The sequence below is a fragment of the Procambarus clarkii genome, chromosome 21 (genome assembly GCF_040958095.1).
Source record: "Procambarus clarkii isolate CNS0578487 chromosome 21, FALCON_Pclarkii_2.0, whole genome shotgun sequence".
NCBI lineage: Eukaryota > Metazoa > Arthropoda > Malacostraca > Decapoda > Cambaridae > Procambarus > Procambarus clarkii.
In genome coordinates, this window is record NC_091170.1 from 7,384,361 (window position 1) to 7,405,374 (window position 21,014).

The 21,014-nt window shown below is 41.6% G+C and overlaps 1 protein-coding gene across 1 annotated transcript; it reads right to left on the bottom strand.

Annotated features, from left to right (window-relative positions):
• Positions 1-384: 384 nt before the first annotated feature.
• LOC123748676 (uncharacterized) lies at positions 385-2,816 on the bottom strand. The gene is made up of 4 exons (XM_045730827.2): positions 2,792-2,816; positions 1,667-1,861; positions 559-1,278; positions 385-452 (listed from the first exon to the last, which is right to left on the bottom strand). Exons 1-4 carry the CDS (start codon positions 2,814-2,816, stop codon positions 385-387), a joined length of 1,008 nt encoding a protein of 335 aa, XP_045586783.2.
• Between the last annotated feature and the right edge of the window lie 18,198 nt (positions 2,817-21,014).

Here is a 21,014-nt window from a genome sequence, read left to right on the forward strand (position 1 = left end):
TCTTAGCAGCCTCTCTAATTATAAAGATGTTAATCTTTTTTATAACCTTTGAGTGCTAGTTCTCAAAAGGTTCTTTACCTCAGAAACAGAGAGAGATTCTATTTTTGTGTCCATATTCGAGCGGAATGTTGAGCAACCTTCGTGCAGGACCCGGTTCAGTTCCCCAACATCCGAGCTATTGCACATAGCAAATTTCTCTAAATGAGGCAGTATCTCGCCCCCACCCCCCGGACCAACGATTTTAGGGCAGTAAATAAGCAATTGCAATCTAATCCCCCCCCCCCAAAAAAAATACTGTTCATGAAAATGTGAGCTTATTTATACTAATTTATGAATATAAAAAATCAACTCGACATTTGTACAATTTTTATTTACATAAATAAATTAGTCTCTATGCCTTTTTTTTGTCTTCTTAGGAAATAATCGGTTGAAGGACATGCGAAATGGTGCATCTGCAAATGGGGCAGTTTCTCATAGATACAAGACAATTACTGCATGTTACCATATGTCTGCAGGGCAGCAGTACGACACTCAACGCATTGTTAAAGCACACCTTACACAAAATATCAGCAGCCCAAGATGTTGGCGTAGATGTGTTCATCACAGTTTCAACATGGGATGTCGCATCAAAGTCTGTGGCCTCTTCGCCAGTTTCAACATCCATTTCATTAGCGACTATAGTCGTCTCTTCCGCCTCTGTTTCAACAGGAGAAGGCAAAGCCCGCAAACCAAGATTAGTGGTCATGAACCCGCTCATTGATCCAACAACATCGACATCCATTTCATTAGCTGTGGCGACTGTTTCCATGTCAGAGGGCGCGGATTGCCATTCCAGATTCGCAGGCTCTACCCTACCTTCCACATCCTCATGATGAATTCCCCTTAAACCCAATTCGGCTTTAGTGCTCTCTTGCATATACCACAACATTAATTCTATACATCTGGCCTCCGTAACAAACGGTAATAAATCTTTGGTGCTTTTGAGATATAGCCTTAAGGCAGGTCTCACACAGACATCAGGAAATCCAAAATGTTTAATTAATGCTGGGAAAAAACCCAAACCTTCCATCAGACCAGTTAAAAGATGTTCATCTATGGGTTTTATAGTTCGACGCTGCGAAGATTCTCTAGCATTCTTAATGAACTGTGCATCCTTTTTAATGTTGACAAAGGTGCACTCAGGATTCCATTGCGCGTGCAGTGTCCAAGGGTCGTCAGCGGGTTCCCAATTACGAAAACCATTCCCACTGAAAAAACAGCGCATGTGGTCACTTAGGCCTGTAAATTTAAGAAAAAAAGTATTCCCATTCATTATTATTATTATAGCTCACATCCGGCAATGTTGTAATACAAAACACACACACACACACTTCCCGGGACCAAAGAGCCAGAGCTCCACCCCCCCCCCCCGCAAGCACAATTAGGGGAGTAAACACACTTTTTTTTAGATATATACAAGAGTTGTTACATTCTTGTACGGCCTAGCACTTCGGGCAGGTCCCTGGAATACAATCCCCACCTCAAAGAATCGTTTTTACAACCAAGTACCCATTTTACTGTTGAGTTAAACAGAGGCTACAGTTAAGGATTTGCGCCCAGTAAATCCTCCCCGGCCAGGAGGATACACACACTAAAAATAACAAAAACTCCAACAATATTTCTTTACCACAGAAGAAAAATCCTGATTCTGCCAATTCGTGAGATGTTTGCTTGACACAACCAGTCCAGCTGAGGTCGAATTTTTCCAAACGCTGTTTGTATGTTGCCAAGCCTGGATATCTAGGTTTAGCGTATGGAATTACCCCCAGAACCTGCAAATCATCTTCAGTCATTTTAGTTTCTTCCTCGCGGGGTGGGGTCTCTAAAAAAAACAAAGATGCTCCATCACATATATGCATAAGACACAGGTTCTAAGTCAATTCTTTCAAAAACAAAAAAAAATAAAGAAAAATTATTTGAAAAGACTTCCTGCGTTTATACTTATTTTTGTCCTCCCTCCACATCGCCAATACTAATTATTCACAGATAAACTAGTAAATTATATTTATACAATATACTCACGATCAGATGTTGCTATATTCTTTGCTTCAAATAGGGGTGAAAAGAAATCCAGCCCATATTCGAATGTCAGTTTGGTGATTTCCAAAGGAACGTTATTGTCCTTTTCGCCTCTTATGAAGGAACTATTTGGCGACACTTTCGCATGCCTACTACGGGGCGTATCACCCTCAATCCAAGCATGCACAACTTTACAACAAAAGGCGCAGGAACAATGATCCGCAACTCTCAGATAATAAAATCCCTCATTCACCAGGTCTTGGGGGTTTTGCCACTCGACAGGCCAATTTATAAAGGTGTCTAAACGCATTTGGGCACATTTAAGACTGTCCCTGGAGTAAAACGTTTTAGTACGGGAAGGTTCCATTGTGTACTGGTGCGACACTGGCGAATGGAGGCAAATTCCTAGGCTTTATATTGCCCGTCCTTTCCCTCCCCGAAATAAGTGTCAAAGATCGCTACATATGTGCTGGTTTCTTTTTTTTTGGTTTGGTTTGGCAATTCTAGCCACCGCTACTCTTTTTTTATGGCATAATTATGAGGAAACAGGGAAAGAAAAAAAAATGACTCGCAAATGTGCTAAATCATGTTGCATAATGCAGTGAATTAAAAAAAAAAAAGATGGCAGTTGGTAGTCTAGGAAAGGTGACCAAGTACTTATTTTTTGTGATAATTATCGAGAAATGTCATTAACTACATAAGGTATCCCTAATGTCAATAAGTTATCACAAACCTTCCAATAAAGATGTGGCCTCCATGACATTGGGGAACCATGATTTATATATATATATATATATATATATATATATATATATATATATATATATATATATATATATATATATATATATATATATATATATATATATATATATATATATATTTCATTAAGGGAATATGGTCTGACTATGGTTTTTTCATGGGGGGGGGGGACATTAAAAAAAATTGTAACATGTCGCACTGTGTTTGACCTTTTCTGCTTCTGAAAAAAAAGGTTGCCAGTGTTTGGGTATTAAGCTGACGTATATTGATATTTTATGGCAAGATATTTTGAGATACATATTGTGCTATTTGAGGTGTTTTTTTTTTTATACTAATTAAGTCAGTGAAAAAAAAAAATGTTCCTATGGGCTTCTTGTTGGTCGAGGTCCTTATAATAATAATATAAATATTTGCTCAGTACGTGGTAACTTTTACACGCACTAGCAGGGATGGAGATATAAGGGCGCAAAGCCCCCACGACGAATATTCGCAGGGTCGGCACAGGGCGGTTGACTAGGCTTTATCCAAAACATAAGGGAAAGTAAAAAAAAAAGAAAAATGGAGACGTGGCTGGAAACGCACACCGGATATTTAACCGATGAAGAATTTTGCAATAATGAAACTTGCATTGTGTATCCTGTAAACTGCATATCTTGCGTTCCGTACGGGATGGCGAAGGATATATCAGTGAAATACAAACACGCAAGCGCCTATGGTGAACGCAGGCCTTTGTATAATCTCAAGAGATGTGTTCCCCATGATCGCCCAATTCCCGGTTCAATTCATGTCTCCAATCGTCGAGCTGAAAATCTCCCCTGCATTATTGCTGCTGCAGTGCAATATGGCATAGGTGCGCCTGTAGAGAACAATGAGATCGCCAAGTCGCATATAGAAAAATCCAAAGATCGTGATATGCTCGCCGGATTAAAAGAAGATACAACGCAAAATCGCCTCATCTATTTAAAAAAGGCTATAGAAGCCATAACGAGATTCATCAAGTCTTCTCCGGAAATCGCACAAGTTGTATTACCTGTGGGTATTGGTCGCACCTGCGTTCAAAGAGATGAAGTTTGGGAGGAAACATATCTTCCAATTATCGAAGATCTGTATGAAAACTTAAAACATTACGATGTTAATGTTATATTAGTGCGTAATGACCAGAGCTCCAAGGAAAAAAAAAATGTCCCTGGCAACTCTACAATGCGCAGTTGTCCCCCGCGCCGGCGTGAAAAGTGTATATAGATCCCCTTCCGAGTCACTACCTCACAAGCCAGCACTATGGAGCTCCCCTCCCTGATTGGCGACTTTGCCTCTTTGCCCATCTATAACAATCGTGATTGTCTGCTCTATGATTTGGATGCAACAAGCGTGCAGTTGAGCGAAATGGTGCACACTTTATGGGAACGATACCCCTATGCTCGATTGCATCGGAAAAACCTGCCGTACAAAAATCGTGCTGTTAGAACTGATAGAGATATCCCCGGCCTCATATTTGTTGGCGAAGCACCCGAATTCTGCAATAGGATGGATGACGACCCCTATGAAAGTTATGCTGTTTTACCGCACCTTATTGGATTAATCACCCAGTTTACCAACGGTCCAGCGACGCCATCTTCTTACAAAAAGCCCAGGCACGAAGCATGGAGTTTGGATGAGCATTTTTATGATGGCCTGAAAAATGATACCGAATACAAAAGATGGCGTTGGTTTGACAAAGCTCTGCGAGAAGCCATTGAACATATTCTTCAGAGAAGCCGAAGAGGACAAGTGGGAAGGATTATTTTCCCATATGGGATGGGCAAGACTTGCGGGCAGTATCTCACAAGTGGCGAACGCAACATATGGGAGACTAAATATTTCCCTGTGATGTGCAAATTAGCTCAGAAACTGCAAGAACGTGGTATAGACACTTTAATGATATGTCCTGTAAATAATGACACGCCAACTCGCTATCCAACCCATGGCATCTTTAGACACAAGATTCCACGTATGGCCATTCCACCTGTTTCTACGAATGATAAAGACTCTGTTTCTACTGTCGTACCTGCCGCTGACGTGAGAGAAGACGGGTCAGCTGTTGTGGAAGATACCACGGGCGTTGCTGTGGAAGATGATCCATCTACCGGCGCTATGTCTGTTACTGTAGGTGATGAAGTGCTCACTATTGTGGAAGACGACGACAATGAAGACAAAGAGAAAATGGAAATGGAATATAATGAAGATGAGATTAGAAAAGCTGTAGAATCTATATTGTAATATTTCATACAAATTAAACCACAAAAAAAAGAAATGTTAACCTGTATTTTTATTTACTTTTCCTAATTTCTCTACACACACACACACACACACACACACACACACACACACACACACACACACACACACACACACACACAAAATGTTGACCTGTATTTCATTTATTTATTTATTGTTTCCTAATTTCTCTGTACAAAAAGAAAAACTATGAATTACATATTATAAAAGCTTCTAACAACTCTATGTGACAAGGTGTATATAAGACGAAGGTAATGTTAAAAAACCTTTTTAATCGCTTCGAGATGTGTTCCAACTACATGCGACCCAAATTACGGCGACTCAAAGATTCTATTATTGAAGTGGATTTCCCCAACGATGATATATTTAAACCCGGGGACTGTATTGTCTATGATCTTCCTGCCCTACACCAGTTTTCTAATGGTTACTCCCAACAGCTGTGGGAAAAATATCCTTATGGGGTGGTTGAAAAGAAAATATGTCCTGAAACGCTTTGTGCTGTAGTTACGGATTGTGACACTCCAGGAAATATAATCCTCTCCCCGCCACCAGAACCTAATGTGCAGCCTTATCTCATAGCCCTCATATGTCAATATAGTGTAGGTGCGTCTATTGAAAATAATGACATTAACCAATTTCATATTAAGCACAGTAAAGATATTGATTTAGTAGCGGGATTGCGGAGAGATACAACTATCAACAGACGATGGTGTTTTAAAAAGGCCGTGAGTCGCATTATGAGCGAAGCCAAAAGTAATAATTCTATCAAACGGATAGTTATGCCATTTGGTATAGGCTGCAATTCTGGGGTGGGTTGGTCTAGAGCGGGTGAAGAAGAAGAATGGCTGGCATCTTACTACCCTACACTGGCTCATTTGGCCCATGTAATGAAAAAATGCAAAAAAGAATTTGTGCTGGTGCGTCCTAAACAAGATGGTGCAGGGAAAGGTCAAGTACCGCCACAAGTAGTGAAAAGACCATCGAGTAAAAGGAGGAACCTTAGATCTTATTACACTAACGACGAATAATAAAAAAGTGCTTGTTTTTTTTTGTATATGTACTCATAATAAAATAAAAATATTGTATAAATGTCAAGTTTTTTTTTTATCTGTTAAAGTAGTTTTTAAAAATAAGAGAGAGACCTCATCACTTATTCACCCCCATGACAAGTACTCTAGCAAATACTGCCTGACATTTTTTTTTTTAACATATTTCATCTTCAAGGGGAGTGTGCAATAATAATAATAATAATGATACATGATTTTTTTTATTTAGGTAAAAACACATATATACAAACAAAAATAATGTTCAGGTTGAACAGAGTCCGGGTTGGGGGACAAAGTCTTGGGATTTGGGGATAACCCCCCCCCCCCATCAGGCCACCTGCACATTGTTCCTGTAGTATGTCCCCTTTGCATCATTAGTTCCTAAGAGTTATCTTGTGGGTGGAGCTTTATCTAGATCTGCCTTAATGACGGGATGCAAATTTTCCCTCCAATAAACCTCATCCTCTGGCGCAATTTCCTCAGCTTCGGAGGTGGAACAATAATCCCCATAATCCCCAAAGAAAATTTCTCTAAATGCATTCTGCGCTCGAACTTTGTCATGATAAATAAACCAGTTTTCACGCTGTTTAAAATCAATCCCTGCAAACTGTTTTTCTATTTCACCTTGGGCTTGCACCCACTCGATAAAGTTGGGTATTCCATTATACGTCACTTTAATCAAGCCTATTCCTATTTCGACAGGTAGTCTTATTTCTGTTTTGTCACAAAAACCCCCATATACAGTCTCAACGGCGTTAATTTTTTTGGTTTTCTGTCTTTGAACATGTGAGTCTTCTAAATCTGCGCCTTCATACTGCTTTTGAATTGCCGCCAAAGCCTTGACGCGTGCGATGAACTTGGGCAATTCCTCATACTCCACGACGCAATGACCTCGTGAAATAAATACCAGGGGCAATTCCCTGCATTACATCTTCCTCTTTTCCTCAACATCTACAGCCTGATGGCCGAGCTCTGATAAAAGATATAACAGAAAAAATTAATTGCATACACCCATAGAGAGAGAGAAAAAAAAATCGTTGAACTTTATTGGATTTCTTTAGATTTAACTTTTAACTACTTGGAATGAATTATCAATGCGGCACAGACCATGACAAGTCCTGTAAAGTATTAGGGTTTATGCATACCATTTATGGTCTCCATCACAGCTTGGTCATATGATCTCTCACTAAGAACCCCACACCCCCCAGCCAGATATAGGCCGAGACCACCTGAACTTGCTGCCAGGGGTCGCCAGTTTATTTTTTGTTTTTTATCTATAAGTTGGAATACATAAGCTCGTATTTCCTTGAACGTTTTTTTTGACAAAATTCTTGATGTGGGAAACAAATACTCAAATGTGTGAGGGAATGAAAATGTGCGAAGAGGTCATAATGGTCCTAAGAACACACATTCTTTCCACAGTCACTGATAAGTCGCCAGCTGGATGGATTGCAATTACTTACTTACTGCCCTAAAATCGTTGGTCCGGGGGGTGGGGGCGAGATACTGCCTCATTTAGAGAAATTTGCTATGTGCAATAGCTCGGACGTTGGGGAACTGAACCGGGTCCTGCACGAAGGTTGCTCAACATTCCGCTCGAATATGGACAAAAAAAATAGAATCTCTCTCTCTTTCTGAGGTAAAGAACCTTTTGAGAACTAGCACTCAAAGGTTATAAAAAAGATTAACATCTTTATAATTAGAGAGACTGCTAAGATAATGAATCATCTAGTGAAATTTGTAATGTCCAATATCTCGGACGTTAGGAACTGAACCAGGGCCCGCACGAAGGTTACTCTGCTCCTGTGCAAATGAGGAAACATTTGGGAGAAAGAGAGGAAGCAAGATTTACTCCCTTGGAAAACCTTTAAAAAAAATTTGTGGCCAGAGTTTTGAAAATATTGGCAACTTTTTTTATACAGAATGAAACTCTTAATCAATTATATATATCCTGAAGAATAAATCTTCCTCTATGACATATATATTTTTAGTTAGTTTTTAAAATTTTGTATTTATCGTAATGATGATGCCTTCCAAACATGGCTCATTAAAAGTTTTTTTTGTTTATGAAATCGTGTAAGTATTTATGCAATATTTATTATAAAACAATCATAATATGCAGTGGCATATCATTTTTATAGAGAGGCTTTATAAGGTAAATATAATAGCAATGCGAAACTCTTTCTAGCTGACGTATTATTTTAAATAAATACAGTTGGGCGAAAAAACATGTCTATTGCCCGCGTGAGCGACTGGGGTGGGCTCTTGCTGATTCTATGTATGACTAACGACCCAGTGCAGGTTTGGAAGGCTTTGGCAATTAAGATTGTGAGTGTTCAAGTCTAGGGGGGACTAAGCATTTTTTGTGTGAATGTGCAAAGCCCGTGTTTATTTGTGTAAGTTAAAAATTGAGTTTTTGTTTGTGTATAAGAGTTTAGCAATGTGTTTAAGATTGTACAACTGTTTTAAGTTTAGCGGGGACTAAGTATTTTGCGCGAATGTGAAAGCCCTGGGTATATTTGTGTAAGTTGAACAAAAAAAAAAATGAGTTTGTTTTTGCGAGCGAGTTTGTTTAAGCATGTGCTATCATTAAAAAACTTCCAAAGTAATGACAGTAATGCCAAAATGAATTCATCTTTTCACTTTTTGAAAGGTGGAGGTGTAACATTTTCTGAAAACCTTTGCGCTTGATATACCACGGCACTGACATAAATGGCAACTGATTGAGTCGACTTTTAAATTTTAACACATGATTTCAAAAAGCATTTTATAGCAACCGATAGTGCCAGTCGATGCGTTATATGAAGTTATTGGGCCCCCACCACAATAGCTGCAAACTATTATGATGTTAAAAAATGCAATTTAATACAGAATATGAACAGATTCTTAATACATATTAAATTGCTTAAACCACTCAACTACTTTCCTTTATAGTATATTTAAGAGTGTCAAATTAATGTTTGGAGTGTCAAACCCAACACAATATGGCTGAGGCCCCACTATTTAATCTTCTTTTCGTATTCTATGAAATATCACAGGTATTGTTAATGCTTGTAACGTTTATTACAAAAGATAGACATACATTTGATGCTATTTTTCATATTAAAATCTAATTTGAGGCCCGAAAAATATATCTATAAAAATCTATAAACAGGTTAGAACCATACAAATGCAAGTATGCCTTTTTCACCGGTAATCAACTGAATGCCACAGAAAATGGAATCTTTACTTTAGCTACAGAAAACAGAGCAAAGCCAAGGGGGGATGACTGGAATAAAAAGTTTCCAACCTGACTCTTCTCGCACATAAACATGTCTTTCTTGACCTTATTTCAAATTATATAGAGTACTGAAAGCTCATTTTCCATAGCAAATATACTAAGGAACTCATTTTACGACTAGAACGCAAACTAGGACCCCTCATTCAGATTCAAAACACGAAAATTATTGACAGAACATTTCCCCACTATCAAGCACACAGGACTCTTTAAAGCTATCTTAACTTCTTTAAAACCCTAATATGACCCATCTCACATGCAGATCCTGTTCTATGACTCGCCCTTCATGTCAATGTACCCCACAGTATCATGCAAATTCAAGATAAGGCTTACTACACCTATATATCCAACTTGGTCTTTGTACGGAATCTTGACCCCCCCCCCTTCTATGCTTGACCCCACTGGGGTAATCATAGGTAGGGGGTCCCTATTGCCGACGTCATGTCACGTGACACCCCTGCGACAAATAAGGAAAATTTCACCTGATTGGCCCATGACCCCGAGACAGAAAGAGAATTTTTCTACTCGGCTCCTGATTGGTCAAAAAATCGCGCCCCGTTCTCACCGCTCACCTCTGACCATTACAGAAAATGGAGCTGTGCCCAAGGGCTCCCTGTACTATTCAGTCATAGCCTCATTAAAGTACTCCAAAAACTTCTATATTCGCTTTCAACTGTGTTTCTTGGTTTGAATCTATTGAACATTCACCCTTTGATCCATTCAAAAGTAAGGGACCCCAAATTGATACCGTAGTACTCTCGTAACACCCCCGGGCCAAATCGTGAATTTTTGCTCATGCCATTAAAATACTCCAAAAACGTTTATATGCCTTTCACCAGTGTATTTTTTGGTTTGAATCTATTGAACATGCACCTACTGATCCACTCATAAGTAGGGGACCCCCTTCTTGATGCCTTAGACTCATCTTAAAAGCACGAGAAAAAACAGGTTAGGATAGGGCACCAGTTCCTCAGGTACATCCTGGGTGGTGGGCCCTGGGTACCCCTGGGGGGAACGGACCACCCCACCTCGCCAGCCAGCCAGCCAGGTGCGCGCCCAGCGCGTCCTGACCCAACTGCTTGAAAAAGATTTTCACGATCTGGCCCCCGGGAGTCGAGTCGGCATGGAAGTGCCCAACCGTTTCTGAAAATCAATTCCCTATGTGTCTCCTTTTACACTACTGTGGACTGCATTTTTTTGGACTGTCGGAAAGCCTTTGACACAGTACCCCATAAAAGGTTGATGCATAAGCTGGAGAAACAAGCAGGAGTAACTGGTAGGGCGCTCCAGTGGATAAGGGAGTACATAAGCAATAGGAAGCAGAGAGTTACAGTGAGGGGTGAGACCTCTGATTGGCGTGAAGTCACCAGTGGAGTCCCACAGGGCTCTCTACTCGGACCTATCCTGTTTCTGATATATGTAAATGATCTCCCAGAGGGTATAGAATCATTCCTCTCAATGTTTGCTGACGACGCCAAAATTATGAAAAGGATTAAGAAAAAGGAGGACAGCTTGAGGCTTCAAGAATACCTGCACAAGCTGCAGGAATGGTCGAACAAATGGTTATTAGAGTTTAACCCAAGCAAATGTAATGTAATGAAGATAGGGGTAGGAAGTAGGAGACCAGATACAAGGTATCATTTGGGAAACGAAATACTTCAGGAGTCAGAGAGAGAGAAAGACCTTGGGGTTGATACCACGCCAGACCTGTCCCCTGAAGCTCATATCAAGAGGATAATATCAGCGGCATATGCCAGGTTGGCTAACATAAGAACGGCATTTAGAATCTTGTGTAAGGAATCTTTCAGAACATTATATACCACATATGTCAGACCAATCCTGGAGTACGCGGCTCCAGCAGGGAGTCCATATCAAGTCAAGCATAAGACTAAACTGGAAAAGGTTCAAAGGTTTGCCACCAGACTAGTACCCGAGCTGAGAGGTATGAGCTACAAGGAGAGACTACGGGAATTAAACCTCACATCATTGGAAGACAGAAGAGTTAGCGGGGACATGATCACCAAATCCAAGATTCTCAAGGGAATCGACAGGATAGTTAAAGACAGGATATTTAACACAAGGGGCACACATACTAGGGGACACAGGTGGAAACTGAGTGCCCAAATGAACCACAGGGAAATTAGAAAGATTTTTTTTAGTGTCAGAGTGGTTGACAAATGGAATGCATTAGGAAGTGATGTGGTGGAGGCTGACTCCATACACAGTTTCAAGTGTAGACATGATAGAGCCAAGTAGGCTCAGGAACCTGTACACCTGTTGATTGATGGTTGAGAGGCGAGACCAAAGAGCCAGAGCTCAAACCACGCAAACACAACTAGGTGAGTGCACACACACACACACATACACACAGACACACACACACACACACACACACACACACACACACACACACACACACACATGTGGGGCCTCGTAGCCTTGTGGATAGCGCGCAGGACACGTAATTCTGTGGCGCGAGTTCGATTCCCGCACGAGGCAGAAACAAATGGGAAAAGTGTCTTTTACCCTGAATGCCCCAGTTACCTAGCAGTAAATAGGTACCTGGGAGTTTGTCAGCTGTTACGGGCTGCTTTCTCGGGGGGTGGGGGGGGGGGTGTGTTTGTGGTGTGGTAAAAAAAAGTAGTTAGTAAACAGTTGATTGACAGTTGAGAGGAGGGCCGAAAGAGCAAAGCTCAACTCCCAGCAAACACAACTAGGTAAACTAAGTGAATACACACACACTCACTCACACACACACACACACACATGCACACATACACACACACACACACACACACACACACACACACACACACACACACACACATACACACACACACACACACACACACACACACACAAAAGTCCAAAGGTATGCTACTAGACTAGTCCCAGAACTAAGAGGCATGAGTTATGAGGAAAGGCTGCGGGAAATGCACCTTACGAAACTGGAAGACAGAAGAGTAAGGGGGGACATGATCACAACCTACAAAATCCTCAGGGGAATCGACCGGGTAAACAAGGATGAACTATTCAACACTGGTGGGACGCGAACAAGGGGACACAGGTGGAAGCTGAGTACCCAAATGAGCCACAGAGACGTTAGAAAGAACTTTTTCAGTGTCAGAGTAGTTAGTAAATGGAATGCATTAGGAAGTGATGTGGTGGAGGCTGACTCCATACACAGTTTCAAATGTAGATATGATAGAGCCCAATAGGCTCAGGAATCTGTACACCAGTTGATTGACGGTTGAGAGGCGGGACCAAAGAGCCAGAGCTCAACCCCCGCAAGCACAATTAGGTGAGTACAATTTGGTGAGTACACACACACACACACACACACACACACACACACACACACACACACACACACACACACACACACACACACACACACACACACACACACACACACACACACACACACACACACACACACACACACACACACACACATACACACACACACACACACAAACACACACGCACACACACACACACACACAATAATAAGGAAAGAGAGGGAAGGTAGGGGAGGAGGAGGAGTGGCCCTACTCATGAGAAAGGAATGGAATTTTAAGGAGATGGCTATCCCAGGCTGTGAGGGTTTCAGAGACTACATAGCAGGCACCATGACAATGGGAGGACCAAGGATAGTAGTAGCAGTAATATATAATCCTCCTCCAAATGACAGAAGACCCTGTCAAGAGTACGAAAGCAACAACATGGCAGTTAACACTATAATTGAGAGGGCAGCCTCTTCTGCCTGTAGAAATAGATCCCACCTGCTCATCATGGGGGACTTCAATCACGGCAGGATTGATTGGGAGAACAAGGAACCGCATGGAGGCGAGGATACGTGGAGAGCCAAACTACTGGAGGTGGCGACTAGAAACTTCTTAACCCAGCATGTCAGTGAACCCACAAGGATGAGAGGAAATGACGATCAAGCGAGACTGGACCTGGTTTTCACCCTGAACGACTCTGACATAAGAGAAATCAGTTTTGAGGACCCAGTAGGAATGAGCGACCACAGTGTATTGGTGTTTGAGTACCTGATTGAAGAAGGGTTATTGAACTCGAGGAGGGATACCGAAACCAAAAGGTTAGCATACCGAAAGGGAAACTATGAGGAGATAAGAAAATGCCTAGCAGATATAGCATGGGAAACAGAGCTCAGGGAAAAGACGGCCCAAGATATGATGGAATACATCACGCAAAACTGCAAGGACGCAGCAAGCAAGTTTGTCCCAGTCCAAAAGAAAAACAGTGAAATGAAGATGAGAAACCCATGGTTTAATCAGAGATGTAGGCTAGCTAAGCAGCAAAGTAAAAGGGCATGGAGAAACTATAGGAATAACAGGACACTGGAGAGCAGAGAAAGATACCAGAATGCCAGGAATGAATATGTTAGGATGAGAAGAGAGTCAGAAAGACAATACGAAAATGGCATCGCAAGCAAGGCAGAAGACTCAGCCTAAATTGCTGCATAGCCACATCAGGAGAAAAACAACAGTTAAGGAACAGGTTATGAAATTAAGGATAGGGGCAGAAGGATTCACTACAAACGACAAGGAGGTGTAAGGAACTGAATAAGAAATTCCAAGAGGTCTTCACCTTAGAGCAAGGAGAAATCCCAGAGATAAGAGAGGGAATAGCTAACCAGGAACCCCAGGAAGAGTTTGAGATTACCAGCGGGGAAGTAAGGAAGTGTTTACTAGAATTGGATGTGACAAAGGCTATAGGCCCAGATGGAATCTCCCCTTGGATACTAAAGGAAGGACAAAAGAACTGTGCCTCCCGCTCTCCATGGTGTATAACAAATCACTGGCAACAGGGGAACTGCCAGAAATTTGGAAAGCAGCTAACGTAGTCCCGATATACAAGAAAGGGGATAGACAGGAGGCACTGAATTACAGACCAGTGTCCCTAACCTGCATACCATGCAAACTGATGGAGAAGATTGTGCGAAGAAAGCTAGTGGAGCACCTGGAGCGAAAGAACTTTGTAACACAGCATCAACATGGATTCAGGGATGGCAGGTCCTGCCTCACAGGGTTACTTGAATTCTACGACCAGGCAACAAAAATAAGGCAAGAAAGAGAAGGGTGGGCAGACTGCATATTTTTGGATTGTCAGAAAGCCTTTGACACAGTGCCATACAAGAGGCTAGTGAAAACACTGGAGATGCAGGCTGGAGTGAAAGGGAAGGTACTCCGTTGGATACAGGAGTACCTAAGTAACAGGAGACAACGAGTCAGTGTGAGGGGTGAGGTCTCAGATTGGCGAGACGTTACGAGTGGAGTACCGCAGGGGTCAGTCCTTGGACCTATACTGTTTCTGATATATGTAAATGATCTTCCAGAGGGTATAGAATCGTTTCTCTCAATGTTTGCCGATGATGCAAAAATTATGAGGAGGATTGAAACTGAGGACGATAGTAGGAGGCTACAAGATGACCTAGACAGACTGAGTGAATGGTCCAACAAATAGCTACCTGGTTGATACCTGGTTGATGGGGTTCTGGGAGTTCTTCTACTCCCCAAGCCCGGCCCGAGGCCAGGCTCGACTTGTGAGAGTTTGGTCCACCAGGCTGTTGCTTGGAGCGGCCCGCAAGCTCACATACCCACCACAGCCCGGTTGGTCCGGCACTCCTTGGAGGAATAAATCTAGTTTCCTCTTGAAAATGTCCACGGTTGTTCCGGCAATATTTCTTATGCTTGCTGGGAGGACGTTGAACAACCGCGGACCTCTGATGTTTATACAGTGTTCTCTGATTGTGCCTATGGCACCTCAGCTCTTCATTGGTTCTATTCTACATTTTCTTCCATGTCGTTCACTCCAGTACGTTGTTATTTTACTGTGTAGATTTGGTACTTGGCCCTCCAGTATCTTCCAGGTGTATATTATTTGATATCTCTCTCGTCTTCTTTCTAGTGAGTACATTTGGAGGGCTTTGAGACGATCCCAATAATTTAGGTGCTTTATTGCGTCTATGCGTGCCGTATATGTTCTCTGTATTCCCTCTATTTCAGCAATCTCTCCTGCTTTGAAGGGGGAAGTGAGTACTGAGCAGTACTCAAGACGGGACAACACAAGTGCCTTGAAGAGAACAACCATTGTGATGGGATCCCTGGATTTGAAAGTTCTCGTAATCCATCCTATCATTTTTCTGGCTGTCGCAATATTTGCTTGGTTATGCTCCTTAAACGTTAGGTCGTCAGACATTATTATTCCCAAATCCTTTGCATGCTGTTTTCCTACTATGGGTACATTTGATTGTGTTTTGTACTCTGTATTATGTTTAAGGTCCTCATTTTTACCGTACCTGAGTACCTGGAATTTATCACTGTTAAACATCATGTTATTTTCTGATGCCCAGTCGAAAACTTTATTAATATCAGCTTGAAGTTTTTCAATGTCCTCAGCCGATGTAATTTTCATACTGATTTTTGTGTCATCTGCAAAGGATGATACGAAGCTGTGACTTGTATTTTTGTCTATATCTGATATGAGAATAAGGAAAAGCAGTGGTGCAAGGACTGTACCCTGAGGTACAGAGCTTTTCACTGCACTTGGACTAGATTTTATATGGTTGACAGTTACTCGCTGAGTCCTGTTTGACAGAAAACTGAGTATCCAGCGTCCTACTTTACCGGTTATTCCCATTGACTTCATTTTGTGTGCTATCACGCCATGGTCACATTTATCGAAGGCCTTTGCGAAGTCCGTGTATATCACATCAGCATTCTGTTTCTCTTCTAATGCCTCAGTGACTTTGTCGTAGTGCTCAAGTAGCTGTGAGAGGCACGATCTTCCCGCTCGAAATCCATGTTGGCCTGGGTTATGAAGGTCATTGGTCTCCATGAAATTGGTGACCTGACTCCTAATCACTCTCTCAAATACTTTTATGATGTGCGATGTTAGTGCAACTGGTCTATAATTTTTTGCCAATGCTTTGCTCCCTCCCTTGTGTAGAGGGGCTATGTTTGCTACTTTAAGTGCATCTGGTATCTCCCCCGTGTCCAAGCTCTTCCTCCACACTATACTGAGTGCCTGTGCTACCGGCACTTTGCATTTCTTTATAAATATTGAATTCCATGAGTCTGGACCTGGGGCCGAGTGCATGGGCATGTTTTCAATTTCTTTTTCAAAATTTAGTGCGCTCGTGTTTATATCAGTTATATTTACCGGGGTTTGAATATCCCGCATAAAGAAATTGTCTGGATCTTCCACCTTCATGTTGTTTATTGGAGTGCTAAACATGTCCTCATACTGCTTTTTTAGGATTTCACTAATTTCTTTGTCATCCTCCGTGTATGAACCTTCACTTGTACGAATAGGTCCAATACTGGCAGTGGTTTTTGCTTTTGATTTCGCATATGAGAAGAAATATTTTGGATTTTTCTTTATTTCCTGAATTGCTTTCTGTTCTAACTGCCTTTCTTCAGTTTCATATGAGTGTTTCAATTTCCGCTCGATTTCTTCAATCTCCCTATTTAAATTATTCCTTCTTTGACGGGAAATTCGTGTCTGCATAAGCAGTTCCGTTATTTTTTTCCTGCGTTTATAGACTGTTGAAGTTCAACCTGAGTAAATGCAAAGTAATGAAACTAGGTGGTGGAAATAGGAGACCAAACACAGGATACAGAATAGGAGATGAAGTACTTAATGAAACGAACAGAGAGAAAGATCTAGGAGTTGATATCACACCAAACCTGTCTCCTGAAGCCCACATAAAAAGAATAACGTCTGCGGCATATGCGAGGCTGGCTAACATCAGAACAGCGTTCAGGAACCTGTGTAAGGAATCATTCAGAATCTTGTACACCACAAATGTAAGACCAATCCTGGAGTAAGCGGCCCCAGCATGGAGCCCGTACCTTGTCAAGCACAAGAGGAAGCTGGAAAAAGTCCAAAGGTATGCCACTAGACTAGTCCCAGAACTAAGAGGCATGAGTTACGAGGAAAGGCTGCGGGAAATGCACCTTACGACACTGGAAGACAGAAGAGTAAGGGGAGACATGATCACAACCTACAAAATCCTCAGAGGAATCGACCGGGTAAACAAGGATAAACTATTCAACACTGGTGGGACGCGAACAAGGGGACACAGGTGGAAACTGAGTACCCACATGAGCCACAGAGACGTTAGAAGGAACTTTTTCAGTGTCAGAGTAGTTAACGGATGGAATGCACTAGGCAGTGACGTGGTGGAGGCTGACTCCATACACAGTTTTAAATGTAGATATGATAGAGCCCAGTAGGCTCAGGAATCTGTACACCAGTTGATTGACAGTTGAGAGGCGGGACCAAAGAGCCAAAGCTCAACCCCCGCAAGCACAAACAGGTGAGTACAAATAGGTGAGTACACAAAGGGGGCGCAGGGATGGTCCGACACACACAGGGGGCGCAGGGATGGTCCGACACACCCAAATAATGTGAAGGATTAAGACAGAGGAGGATTGCTTGAGGCTTCAAGAAGACCTAGACATGCTGCAGGAATGGTCAAACAAATGATTGTTAGAGTTTAACCCAAGCAAATGTAATGTAATGAAGATAGGTGTAGGGAGCAGGAGGCCAGATACAAGGTACCATCTGGGAGATGAAATACTTCAAGAGTCAGAGAAAGAAAAAGACTTGGGGGTTGATATCACGCCAGACCTGTCTCCTGCAGCCCATATCAAGAGGATAACATCAGCGGCATATGACAGGTTGGCCAACATAAGAACGGCATTCAGAAACTTGTGTAAGGAATCATTCAGAACTTTGCATACCACATATGTTAGGCCAATCCTGGAGTATGCAGCCCCAGCATGGAGTCCATATGTAGTCTAGGATACGACCAAACTGGAAAAGGTTCAAAGGTTTCCCACCAGACTAGTACCCGAGCTGAAAGGTACGAGCTACTAGGAGAGACTACGGGAATTAAACCTCACTTCGCTGGAAGACAGAAGAGTTAGGGGGGGGACATGATCACCACGTTCAAGATTCTGAAGGGGATTGATAGGGTAGATAAAGACAGTCTATTTAACACAAGGGGAACACGCACAAGGGGACACAGGTGGAAACTGAGTGCCCAAATGAGCCACAGAGATATTAGAAAGAACTTTTTTAGTGTCAGAGTGGTGCACAAATGGATTGCATTAGGGAGTGATGTAGTGGAGGCTGACTCCATACACAGTTTCATGTGTAGATATGATAGAGCCCAATTGGCTTAGGAACCTGTACACCTGTTGATTGACGGTTGAGAGGCGGGACCAAAGAGCTAAAGCTCAACCCCAGCAAGCACAACTAGGTGAGTACAACTAGGTGAGTACACACATACTCACGTCAAATCAAGACGGATGAAGATAAACAGAGACTACTGGATGACTTGGACAAACTGGAAGAATGATCTAGAAAATGGCTGCTAAAGTTCAACTCAGGAAAGTGTAAGGTAATGAAATTAGGCAAAGGGAGCAGGAGGCTGATCACAAGATATCATCTGGGAGGTGAAATCAAATAGGCAAATAGTGAGTCATATAGAGAGAAAGATATGGGGGTTGATATCACGACGAACCTGTCACCAGAGACCCACATCAAAAGAATATCATCAGCGGCATATGCTAGACTGGCCAACATAAGAACTGCCTTTAGAAACTTGTGTAAGGAATCGTTGAAGACCCTGTACACCACTTATGTAAGACCAATCCTGGAGTATGCAGCTCCAGCCTGGATTCCATACTTAGTTAAACACAAGATAAAGTAAGAGAAGATTTAGCGGTATGCCACCAGGCTCGTCCCGGAACTGAGAGGAATGAGCTACGAGGAAAGGCTAATGGAGCTGAACCTGATATCCCTGGAAAACAGAAGAGTAAGGGGAGACATGATAACCACCTACAAAATTCTCAGGGGAATTGACCGGGTGGACAAAGACAAACTTTTCAGCTCGGGTGGGACACGAACAAGGGGACACAGGTGGAAACTTAGTACCCAGATGAGCCACAGAGACGTTAGAAAGAATTTTTTCAGTGTCAAAGTAGTTAATAAATGAAATGCACTAGAAAATGATGTGGTGGAGGCTGACTCCATACACAGTTTCAAATGTAGATATGATAGAGCCCAGTAGGCTCAGGAATCTGTACACCAGTTGATTGACAGTTGAGAGGCGGGACCAATGAGCCAAAGCTCAACCCCCGCAAGCACAATTATTTGAGTACAATTAGGTGAGAACACACACATACACACACAGACGGGTAGAGAGGCAGGACCAAAGAGCCAGAGCTCAACACCCGCAAGCACAAGTAGGTGAGTACACACACACACTCACACACAAATACTCATATGCACAAACATATACATTATTAATTTTGAATATCACGACCATATTCATTTTTGAATATGTTTCTTGCTCTATGTATGACACTTTTAAATATATCTAAAACCGACAGATGTAAAAATATATAAAAACATATTCATAATTAGTAATTGATTACATAGCAGAAAAAAATAGAACTGTAAAAAAATCCTCCGAGTAAAAAAGATTAATAAATGCATATGTGACATACTAATTAATTGAGAATATTTGAGCTTACCTTTAAACGCTGAATATAAAACACCGACCTAACCTAACTTTCTTAGTAACGGACTTGGACAGAGGTGAATTGGACGTTTTCGGGTGACCAAGCGGCAACACTGAAAAGTGCATACTCTTTTCGCTGTCCTGACCTTAATTTTCTATGTACAGATTTCATTTTTGTACCAATGTGTTCGCAATAGAATGATCTATAGGAATATATGTATATGTCACCAAAACATGAGTTACATCACACAAAAAGCTAAAGAACTACATCGATCACTAACCGTGAGCTCCAAACAGCGACGAAATGTTTCTATTCTTTTCAGGGTTGTCAACTCCACACTTGTCCTACAGCGTTAAATTTGGTATCACTGTGATCGCAATTAAATTCCCTACACGGAAATATGCATATAAATGTAGAATCATGATCGCGGCCTACACCAAGAGTGTGTGAAGTGGGGCGATTACCCTCGCCGTTTCAACAATACAATAGTCTTTCCACTAAGTTACAATACAATGCCGTTCTCCCAAATAGGCCATGTGCCTATTAAAGAAAACGGAAACTTAATGGCAAACATTTTCATACTATCCCCAAGTCGATCGAATAAGAATTGGATTTTATACAAATATTTTTTAATCGCGCGTAAATTTACCATGCTACTGCACCTTGTGATAAACATACCGGTATTTACGCATCGTTTATTTACGATCCCGGGGCGCTAAGTGATATTATTAATTAACCTATACCTATATTGATATTACAGTTTTAAAAAAATAATAAAACAAGACCAAAATATGCAAATGAATTATAAAGTAAGTCTGGATATTGTCAAATATCGTATAAAATCTCTATTGTTTAATAAAACTGAAAAAGAAATTGCTAGTATTAAAACTGGTCTCTAGCAAATCTATAGAAAGAGTTTGTATCTTAAAAAGATATATAACTTGGCATATACCACATATGTACTTATTAATCAGCCAAATAGTGACTATAAGCAATAGGTCATATATGTACTGTCTTGTGCGAGAGCGGTTT